Source organism: Petromyzon marinus, chromosome 74, assembly GCF_048934315.1.
Source record: "Petromyzon marinus isolate PM22_M1 ecotype Great Lakes invasive population chromosome 74, UKy_Petmar_22M1.pri1.0, whole genome shotgun sequence".
NCBI classification, from domain to species: Eukaryota; Metazoa; Chordata; class Hyperoartia; order Petromyzontiformes; family Petromyzontidae; genus Petromyzon; species Petromyzon marinus.
In genome coordinates this window covers 7,138,670-7,158,164 of record NC_133740.1, presented here as the reverse complement: position 1 = coordinate 7,158,164, position 19,495 = coordinate 7,138,670, and the positions used below count along the sequence as shown (strand labels likewise).

Below are 19,495 nucleotides of genomic sequence, written 5' to 3'. Positions count from 1 at the left end.
CTGTGGCTTTGTAGGTCTCTTATCATTATGGGTCTCTGAGTCTCTGGGTTTATGGGTCTCTACGAGTCTCGGCCTGCGCCGTAAATTCCCGCGTGACGATGATGACGACTATGATGACGGTGATTTACATTGAGACCTCCTTTGCCAGTAACAAGATATAGGAATAGGTTTTTACCCTTTTTCACTGGCACAAAAACTGACACCTTTATTCAAGGCATCACGTTTGCAATAACCACAACACCAGCAGTCAAAATGCAAACAAAAAAGACAACTCTGATAATGATATTGGCACTGTCCTTGAATTTGATTGGTCCACACCCGAGACAGCTTTTCTTAGAGCCTAGTCTCCATTGGTGTTGGACCAGAAGACGCCAAAAGACATACAACTCAATACTCTGATAGTGCGCTGTTTTTTAGTTGTACACCTTTTGGCGTCTTCTGGTCCAACACCAATGGAGACTAGGCTCTAAGAAAAGCCGTCTCGGGTGTGGACCAATCAAATTCAATGACAGTGCCAATATTATTATCAGAGTTGTCTTTTTTGTTTGCATTTTGACTGCTTGTGTTGTGGTTATTGCAAACATGATGCCTTGAATAAAGGTGTCAGTTTTTGTGCCAGTTAAAAGGGTAACACCTATTCCTAGATGACGGTGATGATGACAAGCCAAACTTGATTTGAAGCTTTCGTGACTGCAGGAATTACTCTTTGGTTATTTCGGTAAAGTCACGTAGAGAATAAAATAAACTAAATAACAGAATTCGACGTTTCGATCGCAACACAAGCAACCGTCGTGAGGTGTGAGTGCAAGCGCGGAGAGAGACGCATACAGAGAGACAAACACAGACACGGAGAGAGACACATACATACAGAGAGACACATACAGAGAGAGACGCATACAGAGAGAGACGCATACAGAGAGACAAACACAGACACGCAGACACATACAGAGAGAGACATACAGAGAGAGAGACAAACACAGACACGGAGAGAGACAAACAGAGAGAGACATACATACACAGAGAGTGAGACACATATACAGAGAGAGAGAGACAAACATAGACACGGAGAGAGAGAGACATACTGAGAGAGACACATACACAGAGAGTGAGACACACAGAGAGACACACAGAGAGAGACAATAACAACAACCGCCATTCGCCACTAAGTGGCGGTGACGTCACCACGACGCTTGTGCCAGGCTATGTGCACCTTGAGGCCACGTGAAGTGTCGAACGCCCGCTGGCAGGAGGTCACGGGGCAGACCCAGGTGCAACGGGTCGACTGACTGAGACGACTGGCTGATGCACCACTTGTGCTCCCTACTGTGCCAACTTGCTGTGCTTTACCCACCCGGTGCTCCGCTCGTTGTTGTGATTACGTTCTAAGAATGTAATAAACCCGAGGCGATTAAGACCCCTTACACACTTGTGTGACTCCATACCGTGTCAACCCATACGGTTAACCCCCGATTCTTATACAGGGGAAATTGAGTTTTCTGGCCCAAACGGCGTACAGCCGTTTCGATACCGGCAACAACAAAATTGGTGTCTATTTGTTTGTGTTTCTCACTTGTGATGGGATTTTGTGGGATGAACGTTGAGATTTATAAGGGGCACGGGGGGGGGGGGTGACGAATAAGGTCTGAATTGGTCCGTAATAAGTGTTGTACCTCATTCAACAACATTCATGTACATTTTATATGCACTCTTACGTTTTAAAACAACACTCGTATAGTAATATAGTAGTATATAGTAATATAGTAGTTTATAGAAATATATAGTCGTGTATAGTAATATATAGTAGTGTATAGTAATATAGTAGTGTATAGTAATATAGTAGTATGTATAGTAATATATAGTAGTATGTATAGTAATATAGTAGTTTATAGAAATATATAGTCGTGTATAGTAATATATAGTAGTGTATAGTAATATATAGTAGTAATATAGTAGTATATAGTAATATAGTAGTATAAATAGTAATATAGTAGTATAAATAGTAATATAGTAGTATAAATAGTAATATAGTAGTATATACAGTACTATAGTAGTATATACAGTACTATAGTAGTATATACAGTAATATAGTAGTATATACAGTAATATAGTATATACAGTAATATATAATAGTGTATAGTAATATATAGTAGTGTATAGTAATATATAGTAGTGTATACAGTAATATAGTAGTATATACAGTAATATAGTAGCATATACAGTAATATAGTACCATATACAGTAATATAGTACCATATACAGTAATATAGTATATACAGTAATATATAATAGTGTATAGTAATATATAGTAGTGTATAGTAATATATAGTAGTGTATACAGTAATATAGTAGTATATACAGTAATATAGTAGCATATACAGTAATATAGTAGTATATACAGTAATATAGTAGTATATAGTAGTGTATATTAATATAGTAGTATATATAGTAATATCGTAGTATGTATAGTAATATCGTAGTATGTATAGTAATATCGTAGTATGTATAGTAATATCGTAGTATGTATAGTAATATCGTAGTATGTACAGTAATATCGTAGTATGCATAGTAATATAGTAGTATGCATAGTAATATCGTAGTATGTATAGTAATATCGTAGTATGTATAGTAATATGGTAGTATGTACAGTAATATGGTAGTATGTATAGTAATATAGTAGTATGCATAGTAATATTGTAGTATGTATAGTAATATCGTAGTATATATAGTAATATGGTAGTATGTACAGTAATATGGTGGTATGTACAGTAATATAGTAGTATGCATAGTAATATAGTAGTGTGTATAGTAATATCGTAGTGTGTATAGTAATATCGTAGTGTGTATAGTAATATCGTAGTGTGTATAGTAATTTAGTAGTGTGTATAGTAATATCGTAGTGTGTATAGTAATATCGTAGTGTGTATAGTAATATAGTAGTTGTGTATAGTAATATAGTAGTTGTGTATAGTAATATAGTAGTTGTGTATAGTAATATAGTAGTAGTGTATAGTAATATAGTAGTGTGTATAGTAATATCGTAGTAGTGTATAGTAATATCGTAGTATGTATAGTAATATCGTAGTATGTATAGTAATATAGTAGTAGTGTATAGTAATATAGTAGTAGTGTATAGTAATATCGTAGTGTGTATAGTAATATCGTAGTATGTATAGTAATATCGTAGTGTGTATAGTAATATCGTAGTAGTGTATAGTAATATCGTAGTATGTATAGTAATTTAGTAGTATGCATAGTAATATCGTAGTATGTATAGTAATATAGTAGTATATACAGTAATATAGTAGTATATAGTAGTATGTATAGTAATATCGTAGTGTGTATAGTAATATCGTAGTGTGTATAGTGATATCGTAGTGTGTATAGTAATATAGTAGTGTGTATAGTAATATCGTAGTGTGTATAGGAATATAGTAGTGTGTATAGTAATATCGTAGTGTGTATAGGAATATAGTAGTGTGTATAGTAATATAGTAGTGTGTATAGTAATATAGTAGTGTGTATAGTAATATCGTAGTGTGTATAGTAATATCGTAGTATGTATAGTAATATCGTAGTGTGTATAGTAATATCGTAGTGTGTATAGTAATATCGTAGTGTGTATAGTAATATCGTAGTGTGTATAGTAATATCGTAGTGTGTATAGTAATATAGTAGTTGTGTATAGTAATATCGTAGTAGTGTATAGTAATATCGTAGTTGTGTATAGTAATATCGTAGTTGTGTATAGTAGTGTGTATAGTAATATAGTAGTGTGTATAGTAATATAGTAGTATGTATAGTAATATAGTAGTTGTGTATAGTAATATAGTAGTGTGTATAGTAATATAGTAGTGTGTATAGTAATATCGTAGTGTGTATAGGAATATAGTAGTGTGTATAGTAATATCGTAGTGTGTATAGGAATATAGTAGTGTGTATAGTAATATAGTAGTGTGTATAGTAATATAGTAGTGTGTATAGTAATATCGTAGTGTGTATAGTAATATCGTAGTATGTATAGTAATATCGTAGTGTGTATAGTAATATCGTAGTGTGTATAGTAATATCGTAGTGTGTATAGTAATATCGTAGTGTGTATAGTAATATCGTAGTGTGTATAGTAATATAGTAGTTGTGTATAGTAATATCGTAGTAGTGTATAGTAATATCGTAGTTGTGTATAGTAATATCGTAGTTGTGTATAGTAGTGTGTATAGTAATATAGTAGTGTGTATAGTAATATAGTAGTATGTATAGTAATATAGTAGTTGTGTATAGTAATATAGTAGTGTGTATAGTAATATAGTAGTGTGTATAGTAATATAGTAGTGTGTATAGTAATATCGTAGTAGTGTATAGTAATTTCGTAGTATGTATAGTAATATCGTAGTGTGTATAGTAATATAGTAGTTGTGTATAGTAATATCGTAGTGTGTATAGTAATATCGTAGTGTGTATAGTAATATAGTAGTTGTGTATAGTAATATCGTAGTGTGTATAGTAATATCGTAGTGTGTATAGTAATATCGTAGTAGTGTATAGTAATATCGTAGTGTGTATAGTAATATCGTAGTAGTGTATAGTAATATCGTAGTATGTATATGAACATTCTATATCTACACTCGTCTAGGCGAACAACGGAACCGAACCACCACCACCACCCCCGCCGCATGCTCCGACACCTCGCTGTCGTTTAGAAACGGCTTGACGAAGCATCCGTGTGCCCGCCCGCCCGTGCCCGCAGGCGGCTCACCTGGCCCTGATGGACGCGCTGATGATGGCGGTGGCAGTGGAGATGATGAGCGTGGAGCGCGTGGTAGCGGCCGTGCAGCGCTTCTCCACGTTCTCCGCCTCGCAGGAGCTGCCCTACGGCCTTGAGGACGCCATGCTCTTCTGGATAAACAAGGTGAGCGTACGTGGTGGGTGTCGTGACGCACGCTCACCTGGGGGGTACGCGCTGGGGGGTACGCGCTGGGGGGTACGCGCTGGGGGGTACGCGCTGGGGGGTACGCGCTGGGGTACGCGGAGACGCGGCGGGCGGCAGCGTTTGGCGCGCCGCACGACAAACCATGAAGCGGAACTTTTTTCCCTTTTGCCAGTTAGGGCCGTCGCAAGCGATAGCAGCTCGACGCAGTGTCTCGTCGTCGTCGCCGTCGTCGTCGTCGCTTGGAAATTTATAGCGGCAGTCGAATGATCCGAAACGCTTGGCGCCGACTCTAAACGCGGAGGGGGAAAAACCGGAGGACCCGGAGAGAAAAATCCACTCCAAATATGCAGTGTGCTTCAAATGGTTTATTTTTTTTTATTAAACTTATATGGGACTAAATTTTGATTTAAAGCTTTCGTGACTGCAGTAATTCACATTCTTAGTTTTTTTTCGGTAAAGTCGTCACGTTGAAGAGAAACAACAAAATAAAAAATATATATATTTTATTATTTTGTTGTTTATATGGGACTGTAGTTTTTTTTTTATTGAAAAAGAACGTGATGATTCGCGCGTGCGCGCGTCAATTCACAGAGGCCCACGCTGCCGATCTCGTTGTTCTTGCGCGCAGGTGAACATGAAGATGCGCGAGATTGTGGAGGCCGAGTGGAAGCTGCGACAGAGGTCGGAGTCGCCTGCCCACCACAAGGTAACGTCGGCACGCCGGAAAAACGCGCTGTCCGTCGCCAACCACCGTGCGGGGTCGTCGGTACACCCGCAACACCCGGCGCCGCTGCTACCACCGTGCACCCGTCACTTCTTTGAGCGCTGTACGTAGGCCACCGTGCTAATGAGAGGTGCGGGTCGAAGGACGACAAGCGTAGCGCGAAGATTTTTAGCCAAACCACCAAGCGCGACCGGAGGCGCATTGCCACCACGATGAACCGGCCGTTACGTACCACCAACATCGTGACCAGGCCACAAGCATAACCACGGCACCAAAATCCCACCGCAGCAACCGTAACCACACCTCCACAAGCACTACGCTATACACTACACTATACACTACGCCACTATACACTACATTAAACACTGCACGGCTATACACTACGTGGCTATACACTACGTGGCTATACACTACGTGGCTATACACTACACTATACACTACACTATACACTACACTAAACATTACACTATACACTACGCTATACACTACACCGCTATACACTAGACTATACACTACACTACTATGCACTACACTATACAGTACACTATACACTACACCGCTATACACTACATGGCTATACACTACACTATACACTACACTATACACTACACTACTATACACTACTATACACTACACTATACACTACACTACTATACACTACGCTACTATACACTACGCTACTATACACTACGCTACTATACGCTACACTATACGCTACACTATACGCTACACTATACACTACACTACTATACACTACACTACTATACACTACACTATACACTACACTATACACTACACTATACACTACGCCGCTATACACTACACGGCTATACACTATCTTCTTTGGTTCTTTCGGTAAAGTCACGTAGAATGAGAATAAAATAATAAAATAGCACAATAAAATTCTCACAACGTTTCGGCCACAACGCAAGTGGCCGTCTTCAGGTGAAAGTACACACAGTACACACACACACAGTACACACACACACAGTACACACAGTACACACACACAGTACACACACACAGTACACACACTGCACACACTGCACACAGTACACACACACAGTACACACACAGTACACACACACAGTACACACAGTACACACACAGTACACACACAGTACACACAGTACACAGTACACACAGTACACACACGCAGTACACACACGCAGTACACACACAGTACACGCAGTACACACACAGTACACACAGTACACACACACAGTACACACACAGTACACACACACAGTACACACACAGTACACACAGTACACACACACAGTACACACACATACACACAGTATACACCCGCAGTACACAGAGTACACACAGTACACACACAATACACACACAGTACACACACAGTACACACACACACAGTACACGCACACACAGTACACGCACACACAGTACACACACACAGTCCACACACACACAGTCCACACACACACACAGTACACACACACAGTACACACACACAGTACACACACACAGTACATACACACAGTACACACACAGTACACACACACAGTATACACACACAGTATACACACAGTACACACACTACACACAGTACACACACACAGTACACACAGTACACACACTACACACAGTACACACACACAGTAGACACAGTACACACACACACAGTACACACACACAGTACACACACACACAGTACACACACACACACAGTACACACACACAGTACACACACACACACAGTACACACACACACACACAGTACACACACACACAGTACACACACACACAGTACACACAGTACACACACACAGTACACAGTACACACACACACACAGTACACACACACACAGTACACACACACACAGTACACACAGACACAGTACACACACACAGTACACACACAGTACACACACAGTAGACACAGTAGACACAGTACACACACACAGTACACACAGTACACACAGTGCACACAGTGCACACACACAGTACACACACAGTACACACACACACAGTACACACAGTGCACACAGTGCACACACACACAGTACACACACACACAGTACACACAGTGCACACAGTGCACACACACACAGTACACACAGTGCACACAGTGCACACAGTGCACACACAGTACACACACACACAGTACACACACACACACACACAGTGCACACACACACAGTACACACAGTACACACACACGGTATACACACACACGGTACACACACACACAGTACACACAGTACACACACACACAGTACACACACACAGTACACACACACACAGTACACACAGTACACACACACACAGTACACACAGTACACACAGTACACACGTACACAGTACACACAGTACACACAGTACACAGTACACACACAGTACACACACAGTACACACACACAGTACACACACACACAGTACACACAGTACACACGTACGTACACACACACAGTACACAGTACACACACAGTACACACACACACAGTACACACACACACAGTACACACACTACACACACAGTACACACACACAGTACACACACAGTACACACAGTGTACACACACACAGTACACACACACAGTACACACACACACAGTACACACAGTACACACAGTACACACACAGTACACACAGTACACACACACAGTACACACACAGTACACACACACAGTACACACACACACAGTACACACACAGTACACACACACAGTACACACACACACAGTACACACACAGTACACACACACAGTACACACAGTACACACACACAGTACACACAGTACACACACACACACACACAGTACACACAGTACACACACACAGTACACACAGTACACACAGTACACACACACACTACACACAGTACACACACAGTACACACACACAGTACACACACACACAGTACACACACACACACACAGTACACACAGTAGACACACACAGTACACACAGTACACACACACAGTACACACAGTACACACACACAGTACACACACACAGTACACACCGTACACACAGTACACAGTACACACACAGTACACACAGTAGACACAGTACACACACAGTACACACACAGTACACACACAGTACACACAGTACACACAGTACACACACAGTACACACACAGTACACACACAGTACACACAGTACACACACACAGTACACACACACAGTACACACACTACACACACACTACACATACAGTACACACACTACACACACAGTACACACACAGTACACACAGTACACACACAGTACACACAGTACACACACACAGTACACACACACAGTACACACACTACACACACACTACACACACAGTACACACACAGTACACACAGTACACACACAGTACACACAGTACACACACAGTACACACGTACGTACACCGCATCTTTGCCGCACCGCGCTACCCTTTGCGCGGGGGTCACGCCACCGGCACCGCCACGGCCATGGCCGCCGCCCCCCCCCTCCCCCCCTAACGCTTTTCTCTCCTCCTCCTCCTCCGCCACCCTCGCCTTGCTCCGGCAGTCTCCCTCCAAGTGGTACTGGAAGCTGGTGCCAGTAAGTGCGGTGCTCGCGCCCCACGGAACCGACCCGACCCGACCGCTTCATCGCTTGCTCGCTCGCAGCTCCCGCCCATCCGCAGCCACCCCCCCCCCCGTCCATTCGTCCCCGTCGAGTCGGTGGCAGTCTCCCCCCTCCCCCGACACCACCCCCACCCCAGCCCTGGCCACCCGACCCCACAGCCCCCCCCTACCCCACGCCCGACAATTCCGATTGGCTCGGACCCTCCGCGAGGAGTTTCGGCGCGTGTGGAGACCCAGACTTCGATGGGGATGGGTCCCTACTGAGCTTTTTTTAGCTCTTTTTTTTTTTCAGAAGCGTCTTTGGCCGCACGTGATAGCTCGGCGGAGCGGCTTGACATGTGGACATTCATAGAGAGACACCGCAAATGTACAGCAGCAGCAGCAGACGTCGTCAGGGTCGGGATGGAACCCACGACCTCCTGTAGACCAGGCGAGGTCGTTAACATCTCCTGGGCACCGTGATGGTGATGAGAGAGAGAGACGCAGACTCCAAATATACAGCAGCAGCAGCAGGCGTCGTCAGGGTCGGGATGGAACCCACGACCTCCTGTAGACCAGGCGAGGTAGTTAACATCTCTTGGGCACTGTGATGATGATGATGAGAGAGGGACACAGACCTCCTGTAGACCAGGCGAGGTAGTTAACATCTCCTAGCCACCGTGATGGTGATGAGAGAGAGACGCAGACTCCAAATATACAGCAGCAGCAGCAGGCGTCGTCAGGGTCGGGATGGAACCCACGACCTCCTGTAGACCAGGCGAGGTGGTTAACATCTCCTGGGCACCGTGATGATGATGTTAGAGATACGTAAACTCCAAATATACAGCAGGCATCAGGGTCGGGATGGAACCCACGACCTCCTGTAGACCTGGCGAGGTAGTTAACATCTCCTGGGCACCGTGATGATGACGTTAGAGATACGTAAACTCCAAATATACAGCAGGCATCAGGGTCGGGATGGAACCCACGACCTCCTGCATACCGGGCGAGGGAGTCAACATCTCCCCGACCCACCGCAGTTGAGGCGGGGAGCGTGGGAACGCACGCCGGGCAAAGTTTTAAAACACACGGTGGTGGCTCACCAAGAGCAGTTTACATCGAGGCTCGTGTTTACTTTATTTATACCTGCTCAGCTTCCAGATCGGGTGCATTACAGACCCAATTCCTGACCACAATTCCTGCCTCAATTCATGCCCAAATTCCTGACCCCAATTCCTGACCACAATTCCTGACCCAAATTCCTGCCTCAATTCGTGCCCAAATTCCTGCCCCAATTCCTGCCCCAATTCGTGCCCCAATTCCTGACCCCAAATTCCTGACCCCAATTCCTGCCCTAATTCCTGCTCCGATTCCTGCCCAAATTCCTGCCCCAAATTCCTGACCCCAAATTCCTGACCCCAAATTCCTGACCCCAAATTCATGCCCCATTTCTTGCCCCATTTCTCGCCCCAATTCCTGCCCCTACATTCTTGATTGTTGTTACATCATTTCCTATCGCCAAAGGGAGAAAGGTGCAGCCCAGCAGTTGCCTTCCCTGTGGCCACTGCCAGGGGATAAAAGGAGCCCTCCCACTCAGTGAATCCGATTGTCGGATTGCAGTCTGAGCGTCAATTATCCGGCGGCCTCCAACATTGTCCGGCGGTCCCCGGGGCCGATGCGGGCGAAAGCCAGACACGCAGACACACGCGGGCACACACGGGCACACACAGACACGCGGACACACAGACACACACGGGCACGCGCGCACACACAGACACGTGGATACGCGTGCGCACGGAGACTCGTGGACACGCGTGCACACGTGCGAGACGCGTCAACAGCGTGCGCACACGCCAGCGAAACCCCCGCCAGCGAAACCCCCGCCAGCGAAACCCCCGCCATGAGCAGGGTCTCAAGCCCAGCGATGGCCGTCCCCGCGCTACCTCCCACTGCGCATCCCCGTCGAATCGCAGCCCTCGCCCCCTCGCTCGCTCGCTCGGTAAACTCCACCTGGGCGCGCGAACTCCGCCGGGGCGGTCGTGCGGCACGGTCGGCGTGGCCGGCACGGTCGGCGCGGCGCGGCACGACCAGGCGCTGCTCGCCGCGGGGCGAGTTCCACTGACTGGTGGCACGGGGTGGCGGGGGGGGTGGTTTGTGCGGTCAGGGACTGGCGGCAGCGGTTTTGGAAATCCCCTTTTCACTCACTCCCTCGGCATCTGTGTTTCGCCCCCACACGCTGGTGCTGCTGCTGCTGCTGCTGCTGCGCTTGCCCGGCTCCTCTTACCCCCCCACCCCCCCCACTTTCACCACGTCAACGTGTTTTTGGCGCGTGCGCGTGTAGGCCGGGCACAAGCGCCACGGCGACGTCACCGCCACTTAGTGGCGAACGGCGGTTGCTGTCGCTGCGTGCGTGTTCAACGGCCCTCGAGTTGTCGCGTGCGCCGATCGCTGACGTGCTTGCGTGCGTGCGTGCGTGTGTGCGTGCGTGTGCGTGCGTGTGTGTGTGTGTGCGTGCGTGTGTGTGTGTGCGCGTGCCCAGCAGGTGCGCTACCGACGCGACGGGCCGCGCCAGCTGCCGTTCTTCCCGCAGCTGGAGTCGCTGCTGGCCGGGCTGTCCGACGGTGCCGCGCTGGCGGGCCTGCTGCACTACTACTGCCCCTCCCTGCTGCACTTGCAAGGTTGTGCGCGTTGAAACGGTGGCCGAGGAAACGTTAATTACCTTTGCTCCGGTATGCGGGAGGTCGTGGGTTCGAACCCGACCCTGGCGATGCCTGCTGCTGTATATATTGAGTTTGCACGCTTTCTCTCTCTCTGTCTCTCTCGCTCATGATCACAGTTGCGAGATGTTAACTACCGCGTCCGGTACGCAGGTGGTCGTGGTTTATGATCCCGACCCCCGATGCCTGCTGTATATTTGCAGTTTGCGCGTCTCTCTGTCTCTCTCTCTGTCCGCGTGGTCGCGTGGATTCTTCTCCGGTTTTTCCCTGCCACATTTACGATCAACGTTACGCGTTCCGAGTATTTGCCCCCGTGGTGCTGGCCACCCCACCCCCACCACAGTGCCGGCCTTCATCGGTGCCGTTCACTGACAGCACTTGCCCCGACGGTCTGTCAGTCTGGTTAGGGTTATACGGGGAGCCTTTGCCTTTGTGGTGCTGGCCACCCACCCCCCTCATTGCGCCACAGCGCCGGCCTCCGGCGTTGCCGCTCGCTTCACGGCACTTGCCCCCCGACGGTCTGTCAAGGCTACGCGGGGCGGATGGCGTGCGTGCATGCACCTCTAGTGGGCCGCGCGTGGGCCTCTTGTTAACAGACGCTCCCGCTAACAGCCACGAGCCCCAACATCCCGTGTAGGCCACACCAGAGCGGCGGTGGGGGGTGGGGTGCAGCGGGTATTTGTCGGTGCCCATCACAACGCCGGTGGGCACGTGGAAGGAGGAACGGTGGCGGGGGGGGGGGCGGTGGGTGGGTGGCTGACGCGCGACGCTCTTGCCGTTGGCTCAGACGCGTACCTGCGGGAGACGATGTCCGTGGCCGACAGCCTGCACAACCTGAGCGCCGTGCGGGCCCTGGCAATGGTGCACCTGGGCCACTGCTTCTACCTCACCCTGGAGGACGTGCTGTACGCGCCCGCCTGCCTCAAGGTGCCCTCTGCGCCGCCACAGCCTGCCCCGCGTGGCAGTGCGCGGTGCAGTGCATTGTGGGGTGCGGTGCAGCTTGCAGTGAACGGTCGTAGAATGCGCGTATGTTGAACGTCTTCTTTCGCACTGTACGCGGCCAACCCGCGCTAATCGGAAGTTGCGGGGGAAGGACGACGAACTAAACGTGGGCGGCAGTTTTCAAGAAATTTGTTTTCTAATTAGTATCGTGGTCTAGCGTATAGTAATGTGGTGTACGCTGTAGTGTGCAGGACTCCTCTACTTACGAGCATTTGTTTGGACTGAGAGTCGTAAGTTCAACCGTCACGCAATAGATGGCGGTGGTGGCATCTACATCTGCAGGACGCGAAGAACCAGTGGCATCTACATCTGCAGAACGTGAAGAACCAGTGACCTCTACATCTACAGAACGTGAAGAACCAGTGGCATCTACATCTGCAAAAGGTGAAGAACCAGTGGCATCTACATCTGCAGAACGTGAAGAACCAGTGGCATCTACATCTGCAGAACGTGAAGAACCAGTGGCATCTACATCTACAGAACGTGAAGAACTAGTGGCATCTACATCTGCAGAATGTGAAGAACCAGTTGCATCTACATCTACAGAACGTGAAGAACCAGTGGCATCTACATCTGCAGAATGTGAAGAACCAGTGGCATCTACATCTGCAGAACGTGAAGAACTAGTGGCATCTACATCTGCAGAATGTGAAGAACCAGTTGCATCTACATCTACAGAACGTGAAGAACCAGTGGCATCTACATCTGCAGAACGTGAAGAACCAGTGGCATCTACATCTGCAGAACGTGAAGAACCAGTGGCATCTACATCTGCAGGATGCGAAGAACCAGTGGCATCTACATCTGCAGAACGTGAAGAACCAGTGGCATCTACATCTACAGAACGTGAAGAACCAGTGGCATCTATATCTGCAGAACGTGAAGAACCAGTGGCATCTACATCTGCAGAACGTAAAGACCCAGTGGCATCTACATCTGCAGAACGTGAAGAACCAGTGGCATCTACATCTACAGAACGTGAAGAACCAGTGGCATCTAGATTTGTAGAACGTGAAGAACCAGTGGCATCTACATCTGCAGAACGTGAAGAACTAGTGGCATCTACATCTGCAGAACGTGAAGAACCAGTGACCTCAACATCTACAGAACGTGAAGAACCAGTGGCATCTACATCTGCAGAACGTGAAGAACCAGTGGCATCTACATCTGCAGAACGTGAAGAACCAGTGGCATCTACATCTTCAGGATGCGAAGAACCAGTGGCATCTACATCTGCAGAACGTGAAGAACCAGTGGCATCTACATCTACAGAACGTGAAGAACCAGTGGCATCTATATCTGCAGAACGTGAAGAACCAGTGGCATCTACATCTGCAGAACGTAAAGACCCAGTGACATCTACATCTGCAGAACGTGAAGAACCAGTGACCTCAACATCTACAGAACGTGAAGAACCAGTGGCATCTAGATTTGTAGAACGTGAAGAAGCAGTGGCATCTACATCTACAGAACGTGAAGAACCAGTGGCATCTACATCTGCAGAACGTGAAGAACCAGTGGCATCTACATCTGCAGAACATGAAGAACTAGTGGCATCTACATCTGCAGAACGTGAAGAACCAGTGGCATCTACATCTGCAGAACATGAAGAACCAGTGGCATCTACATCTGCAGAACGTGAAGAACCAGTGGCATCTACATCTGCAGAACGTGAAGAACCAGTGGCATCTACATCTGCAGGACGTGAAGAACCACTGGCATCTACATCTGCAGAACGTGAAGAACCAGTGGCATCTACATCTGCAGAACGTGAAGAACCATTGGGATCAACATCCGCAGAACGTGAAGAACCAGTGGCATCTACATCCGCAGAACGTGAATAACCAGTGGCATCTACATCCGCAGAACGTGAAGACCCAGTGGCATCTACATCTGCAGAACGTGAAGAACCAGTGGCATCTACATCTGCAGAACGTGAAGAACCAGTGACCTCTACATCTCCCGAACGTGAAGAACCAGTGGCATCTACATCCGCAGAACGTGAATAACCAGTGGCATCTACATCCGCAGAACGTGAAGACCCAGTGGCATCTACATCTACAAAACGTGAAGAACCAGTGGCATCTACATCTGCAGAACGTGAAGAACCAGTGGCATCTACATCTGCAGAACGTGAAGAACTAATGGCATCTACATCTGCAGAACGTGAAGAACCAGTGGCATCTACATCTGCAGAACATGAAGAACCAGTGGCATCTACATCTGCAGAACGTGAAGAACCAGTGGCATCTACATCTGCAGAACGTGAAGAACCAGTGGCATCTACATCTGCAGGACGTGAAGAACCACTGGCATCTACATCTGCAGAACGTGAAGAACCAGTGGCATCTACATCTGCAGAACGTGAAGAACCATTGGCATCAACATCCGCAGAACGTGAAGAACCAGTGGCATCTACATCCGCAGAACGTGAATAACCAGTGGCATCTACTTCCGCAGAACGTGAAGACCCAGTGGCATCTACATCTGCAGAACGTGAAGAACCAGTGGCATCTACATCTGCAGAACATGAAGAACCAGTGACCTCTACATCGCCCGAACGTGAAGAACCAGTGGCATCTACATCTGCAGAACGTGAAGAATTAGTGGCATCTACATCTGCAGAGCGTGAAGAACCAGTGGCATCTACATCTGCAGAACGTGAAGAACCAGTGGCATCTACATCTGCAGAACGTGAAGAACCAGTGGCATCTACATCTGCAGAACGTGAGGAACCAGTGACCTCTACATCTACAGAATGTGAAGAACCAGTGGCATCTACATCTGCAGAACGTGAAGAACCAGTGGCATCTACATCTGCAGAACGTGAAGAACCAGTGGCATCTACATCTGCAGAATCTGAAGAACCGGTGGCATCTACATTTGCAGAACGTGAAGAACCAATGGCATCTACATCTGCAGAACGTGAAGAACCAGTGCATCTACATCTACATAACATGAAGAACCAGTGGTATCTACATCTGCAGAACGTGAAGAACCAGTGACCTCTACATCTCCCGAACGTGAAGAACCAGTGGCATCTACATCTGCAGAACGTGAAGAATTAGTGGCATCTACATCTGCAGAGCATGAAGAACCAGTGGCATCTACATCTGCAGAACGTGAAGAACCAGTGGCATCTACATCTGCAGAACGTGAAGAACCAGTGGCATCTACATCTGCAGAACGTGAAGAACCAGTGGCATCTACATCTGCAGAACGTGAAGAACCAGTGGCATCTACATCTGCAGAACGTGAAGAACCAGTGGCATCTACATCTGCAGAACGTGAAGAACCAGTGGCATCTACATCTGCAGAACGTGAAGAACCAGTGGCATCTACATCTGTAAAACATGAAGAACCAGTAGCATCTACATCTACAGAACGTGAAGAACCAGTGGCATCTTCATCTGCAGGAGAATTTGCAACTTTTAAAGCCATTCCCCCTGTTTAGTGTACACGCCGTACAACACGTTTTGAATTGATAGGAGTAAAGTTGGACTTACGAACGGAACTGTGGAACGTAACTCGTCCGTAAGTAGAATAGTCCCTATATAGTAGTGAATTGTGTAGTGGTGTAGCGTGTGGGTGTATTGACGTGTAGTGTCGCGCGTAGTGTATTGTAGTGTATAGTGTTGTGTGTGGTGTAGAACGTACGTAAGTTGAACTTCTTCTTTCGCACCGTACGTAGCCAACTGCGCCAATCGTTGGTGCTATACTTGTAACCTTTTTGTCTTTGTGTATAGGCGCAGCCAGTGATGGTGTGTTGCCTGTGCGTGCGCGTGTGTGCGCGTGTGCGCGTGTGTGTGCGTGCGTGTGTGTGTGTGTGTGTATGGGGAGCGGTAGTGTAGCGGATAGCGCTACGCTGCGCTATGAACCTGGCGACCCGGGTTCGATTCCCGCTCACGGCCAACACCAGTGACGATTATCTGAACCGGTCCCGGGCCTCCCCTAGGTCGACTCAGCCTCAAATGAGTACCTGGTGCGGTGTGTAAACATTGCCACTAGGGAGACAAAGGCGTGGTGCTGGCCACCCACCCCCTCGTGTACCGTTCCGGCCTTCATAGGTGCTCGCTAACAGCACTTGCCCCTACACTCTGTTAAGGCTATATGGGGGATCTTTATCTTTGTGTGTGTGTGTGGTGGGGGAGCGGTAGTGCAGCGGTGAGCGCTACGCTGCGCTTCCAATCCGGCGACTCGGGTTCGATTCCTGCTCACGGCCAACACCGGTGACGATTATCTGAACCTGTCCTGGGCCTGCCCTAGGTCGACTCGGCCTCAAATGAGTACCTGATGCCGTGTACAGCGAACATCGCCACTGGGGGAGACAAAGGCGGCCTGGCGTGGTGCTGGCCACCCGCCCCCTCGTGCGCCGTAGCTGCTCGCTGACAGCACTTGCCCCTGCAGTCTGTCAAGGCTTCACGGGGGATCTTTGTCTTTGCGCGTGTGTGTGTGTGTGTGCGCGCTTGTGCAGCACAACGTGATGGTGCTGGTGGCCGAGCTCTTCTGGTGGGTTGAGGTGGTGCAGCCGGACTTTGTGCAGCCACGAGTTGCACCTCCACTGCCCACCGACGGTAGTGCACCGCACCACGTCGCTCAGCGCCATCCCCTCCCTCGTTCACAACCACAACCACGCCGCTCTCATCTCGCTCTCCCGTCTCACTCTCCCCTCTCTCTCTCTCCCATCTTTCCCATCTCTCTCTCACATCTCACTCTCTCATCTCTCGCTCTCCCGTCTCACTCTCCCCTCTCTCTCTCTCCCATCTTTCCCATCTCACTCTCCCATCTCCCATCTCTCTGTCCCATCTCTCTCTCCCATCTCTCTCTTTCATCTCACTCTCTCATCTCTCTGTCCCATCTCACTCTCCTATCTCACTCTCCCCTCTCTCATCTCACTCTCCCCTCTCACTCTCCCATCTTTCCCATCTCACTCTCCCATCTCCCATCTCTCTCTCCCATCTCTCTCTCCCATCTCTTTCATCTCACTCTCCCATCTGACTCTCCCGTCTCTCTCTCCCATCTCCACTCTCCCATCTCTCTCTCCCATCTCACTCTCCCATCTCTCTCTCCCATCTCTCTCTCCCATCTCTCACTCCCATCTCCCACTCTCCCATCTCTCTCTCCCATCTCACTCTCCCATCTCTCTCTCCCATCTCTCTCTCCCATCTCCACTCTCCCATCTCCAATCTCCCATCTCTCTCTCTCTCATCTCCCTCTCTCATCTCACTCTCCCATCTCTCTCTCCCATCTCTCTCTCCCATCTCTCTCTCCCATCTCTCTCTCCCATCTCCACTCTCCCATCTCACTCTCCCATCTCACTCTCCCATCTCTCTCTCTCCCATCTCTCTCTCCCAACTCTCTCTCCCATCTCTCTCTCCCGTCTCTCTCTCACGTCTCTCTCTCACGTCTCTCTCTCTCGTCTCACTCTCCCGTCTCACTCTCCCGTCTCTCTCTCCCGTCTCTCTCTCCCATCTCCCATCTCACTCTCCCATCTCTCTCTCCCATCTCCACTCTCCCATCTCTCTCTCCCATCTCTCTCTCCCATCTCCCTCTCCCATCTCACTCTCCCATCTCTCTCTCCCAACTCTCTCTCCCATCTCTCTCTCCCATCTCACTCCCCCATCTCTCTCTCCCATCTCTCTCGCTCTCCCATCTCTCTCTCCCATCTCACTCTCCCATCTCTCTCTCCCATCTCACTCTCCCATCTCACTCTCCCATCTCTCTCTCCCATCTCTCTCTTCCATCTCTCTCTCCCATCTCTCTCTCCCATCTCCATCTCTCTCTCCCATCTCCATCTCACTCTCCCATCTCTCTCTCCCATCTCACTCTCCCATCTCTCTCTCCCATCTCTCTCTCCCATCTCACTCTTCCGTCTCTCTCTCTCTCCCATCTCTCTCTCCCATCTCTCTCTCCCATCTCCCTCTCCCCATCTCACTCTCCCATCTCTCTCTCCAACTCTCTCTCCCATCTCTCTCTCCCATCTCACTCCCCCATCTCTCTCTCCCATCTCTCTCGCTCTCCCATCTCTCTCTCCCATCTCACTCTCCCATCTCTCTCTCCCATCTCACTCTCCCATCTCACTCTCCCATCTCTCTCTCCCATCTCTCTCTTCCATCTCTCTCTCCCATCTCTCTCTCCCATCTCCATCTCTCTCTCCCATCTCCATCTCACTCTCCCATCTCTCTCTCCCATCTCACTCTCCCATCTCTCTCTCCCATCTCTCTCTCCCATCTCACTCTTCCGTCTCTCTCTCTCTCCCATCTCTCTCTCCCATCTCACTCTCCCATCTCTCTCTCCTATCTCTCTCTCCCATCTCTCATCTCTCTCTCCCATCTCCCTCTCTCCCATCTCGCTCTCCCCATCTCACTCTCCCATCTCTCTCTCCCATCTCACTCTCCCATCTCTCTCTCCCATCTCTCTCTCCCATCTCACTCTCCCATCTCGCTCTCCCATCTCTCCCATCTCTCTTTCCCATCTCTTTCTCCCATCTCTCTCTCCCATCTCACTCTCCCATCTCTCTCTCCCATCTTTCTCTCCCATCTCTCTCTCCCATCTCTCTCTCCCATCTCAC

The 19,495-nt window shown here is 48.4% G+C and overlaps 2 protein-coding genes across 3 annotated transcripts in view; both read left to right on the top strand.

Annotated features, from left to right (window-relative positions):
- LOC116958207 (calmodulin-regulated spectrin-associated protein 1) overlaps positions 1–19,495 on the top strand; it is a 296,794-nt gene that overhangs the window by 41,853 nt on the left and 235,446 nt on the right. The window lies entirely within an intron of this gene.
- LOC142907035 (nephrin-like) overlaps positions 1–19,495 on the top strand; it is a 99,025-nt gene that overhangs the window by 12,346 nt on the left and 67,184 nt on the right. Inside the window, exons 4-9 of the mRNA XM_076055964.1 lie at positions 4,745–4,906; positions 5,556–5,633; positions 9,168–9,200; positions 11,748–11,883; positions 12,710–12,849; positions 17,399–17,775. Coding sequence (XP_075912079.1) covers positions 4,745–4,906; positions 5,556–5,633; positions 9,168–9,200; positions 11,748–11,883; positions 12,710–12,849; positions 17,399–17,775 — 926 coding nt within the window. The remainder of the gene's footprint in view (positions 1–4,744; positions 4,907–5,555; positions 5,634–9,167; positions 9,201–11,747; positions 11,884–12,709; positions 12,850–17,398; positions 17,776–19,495) is intronic.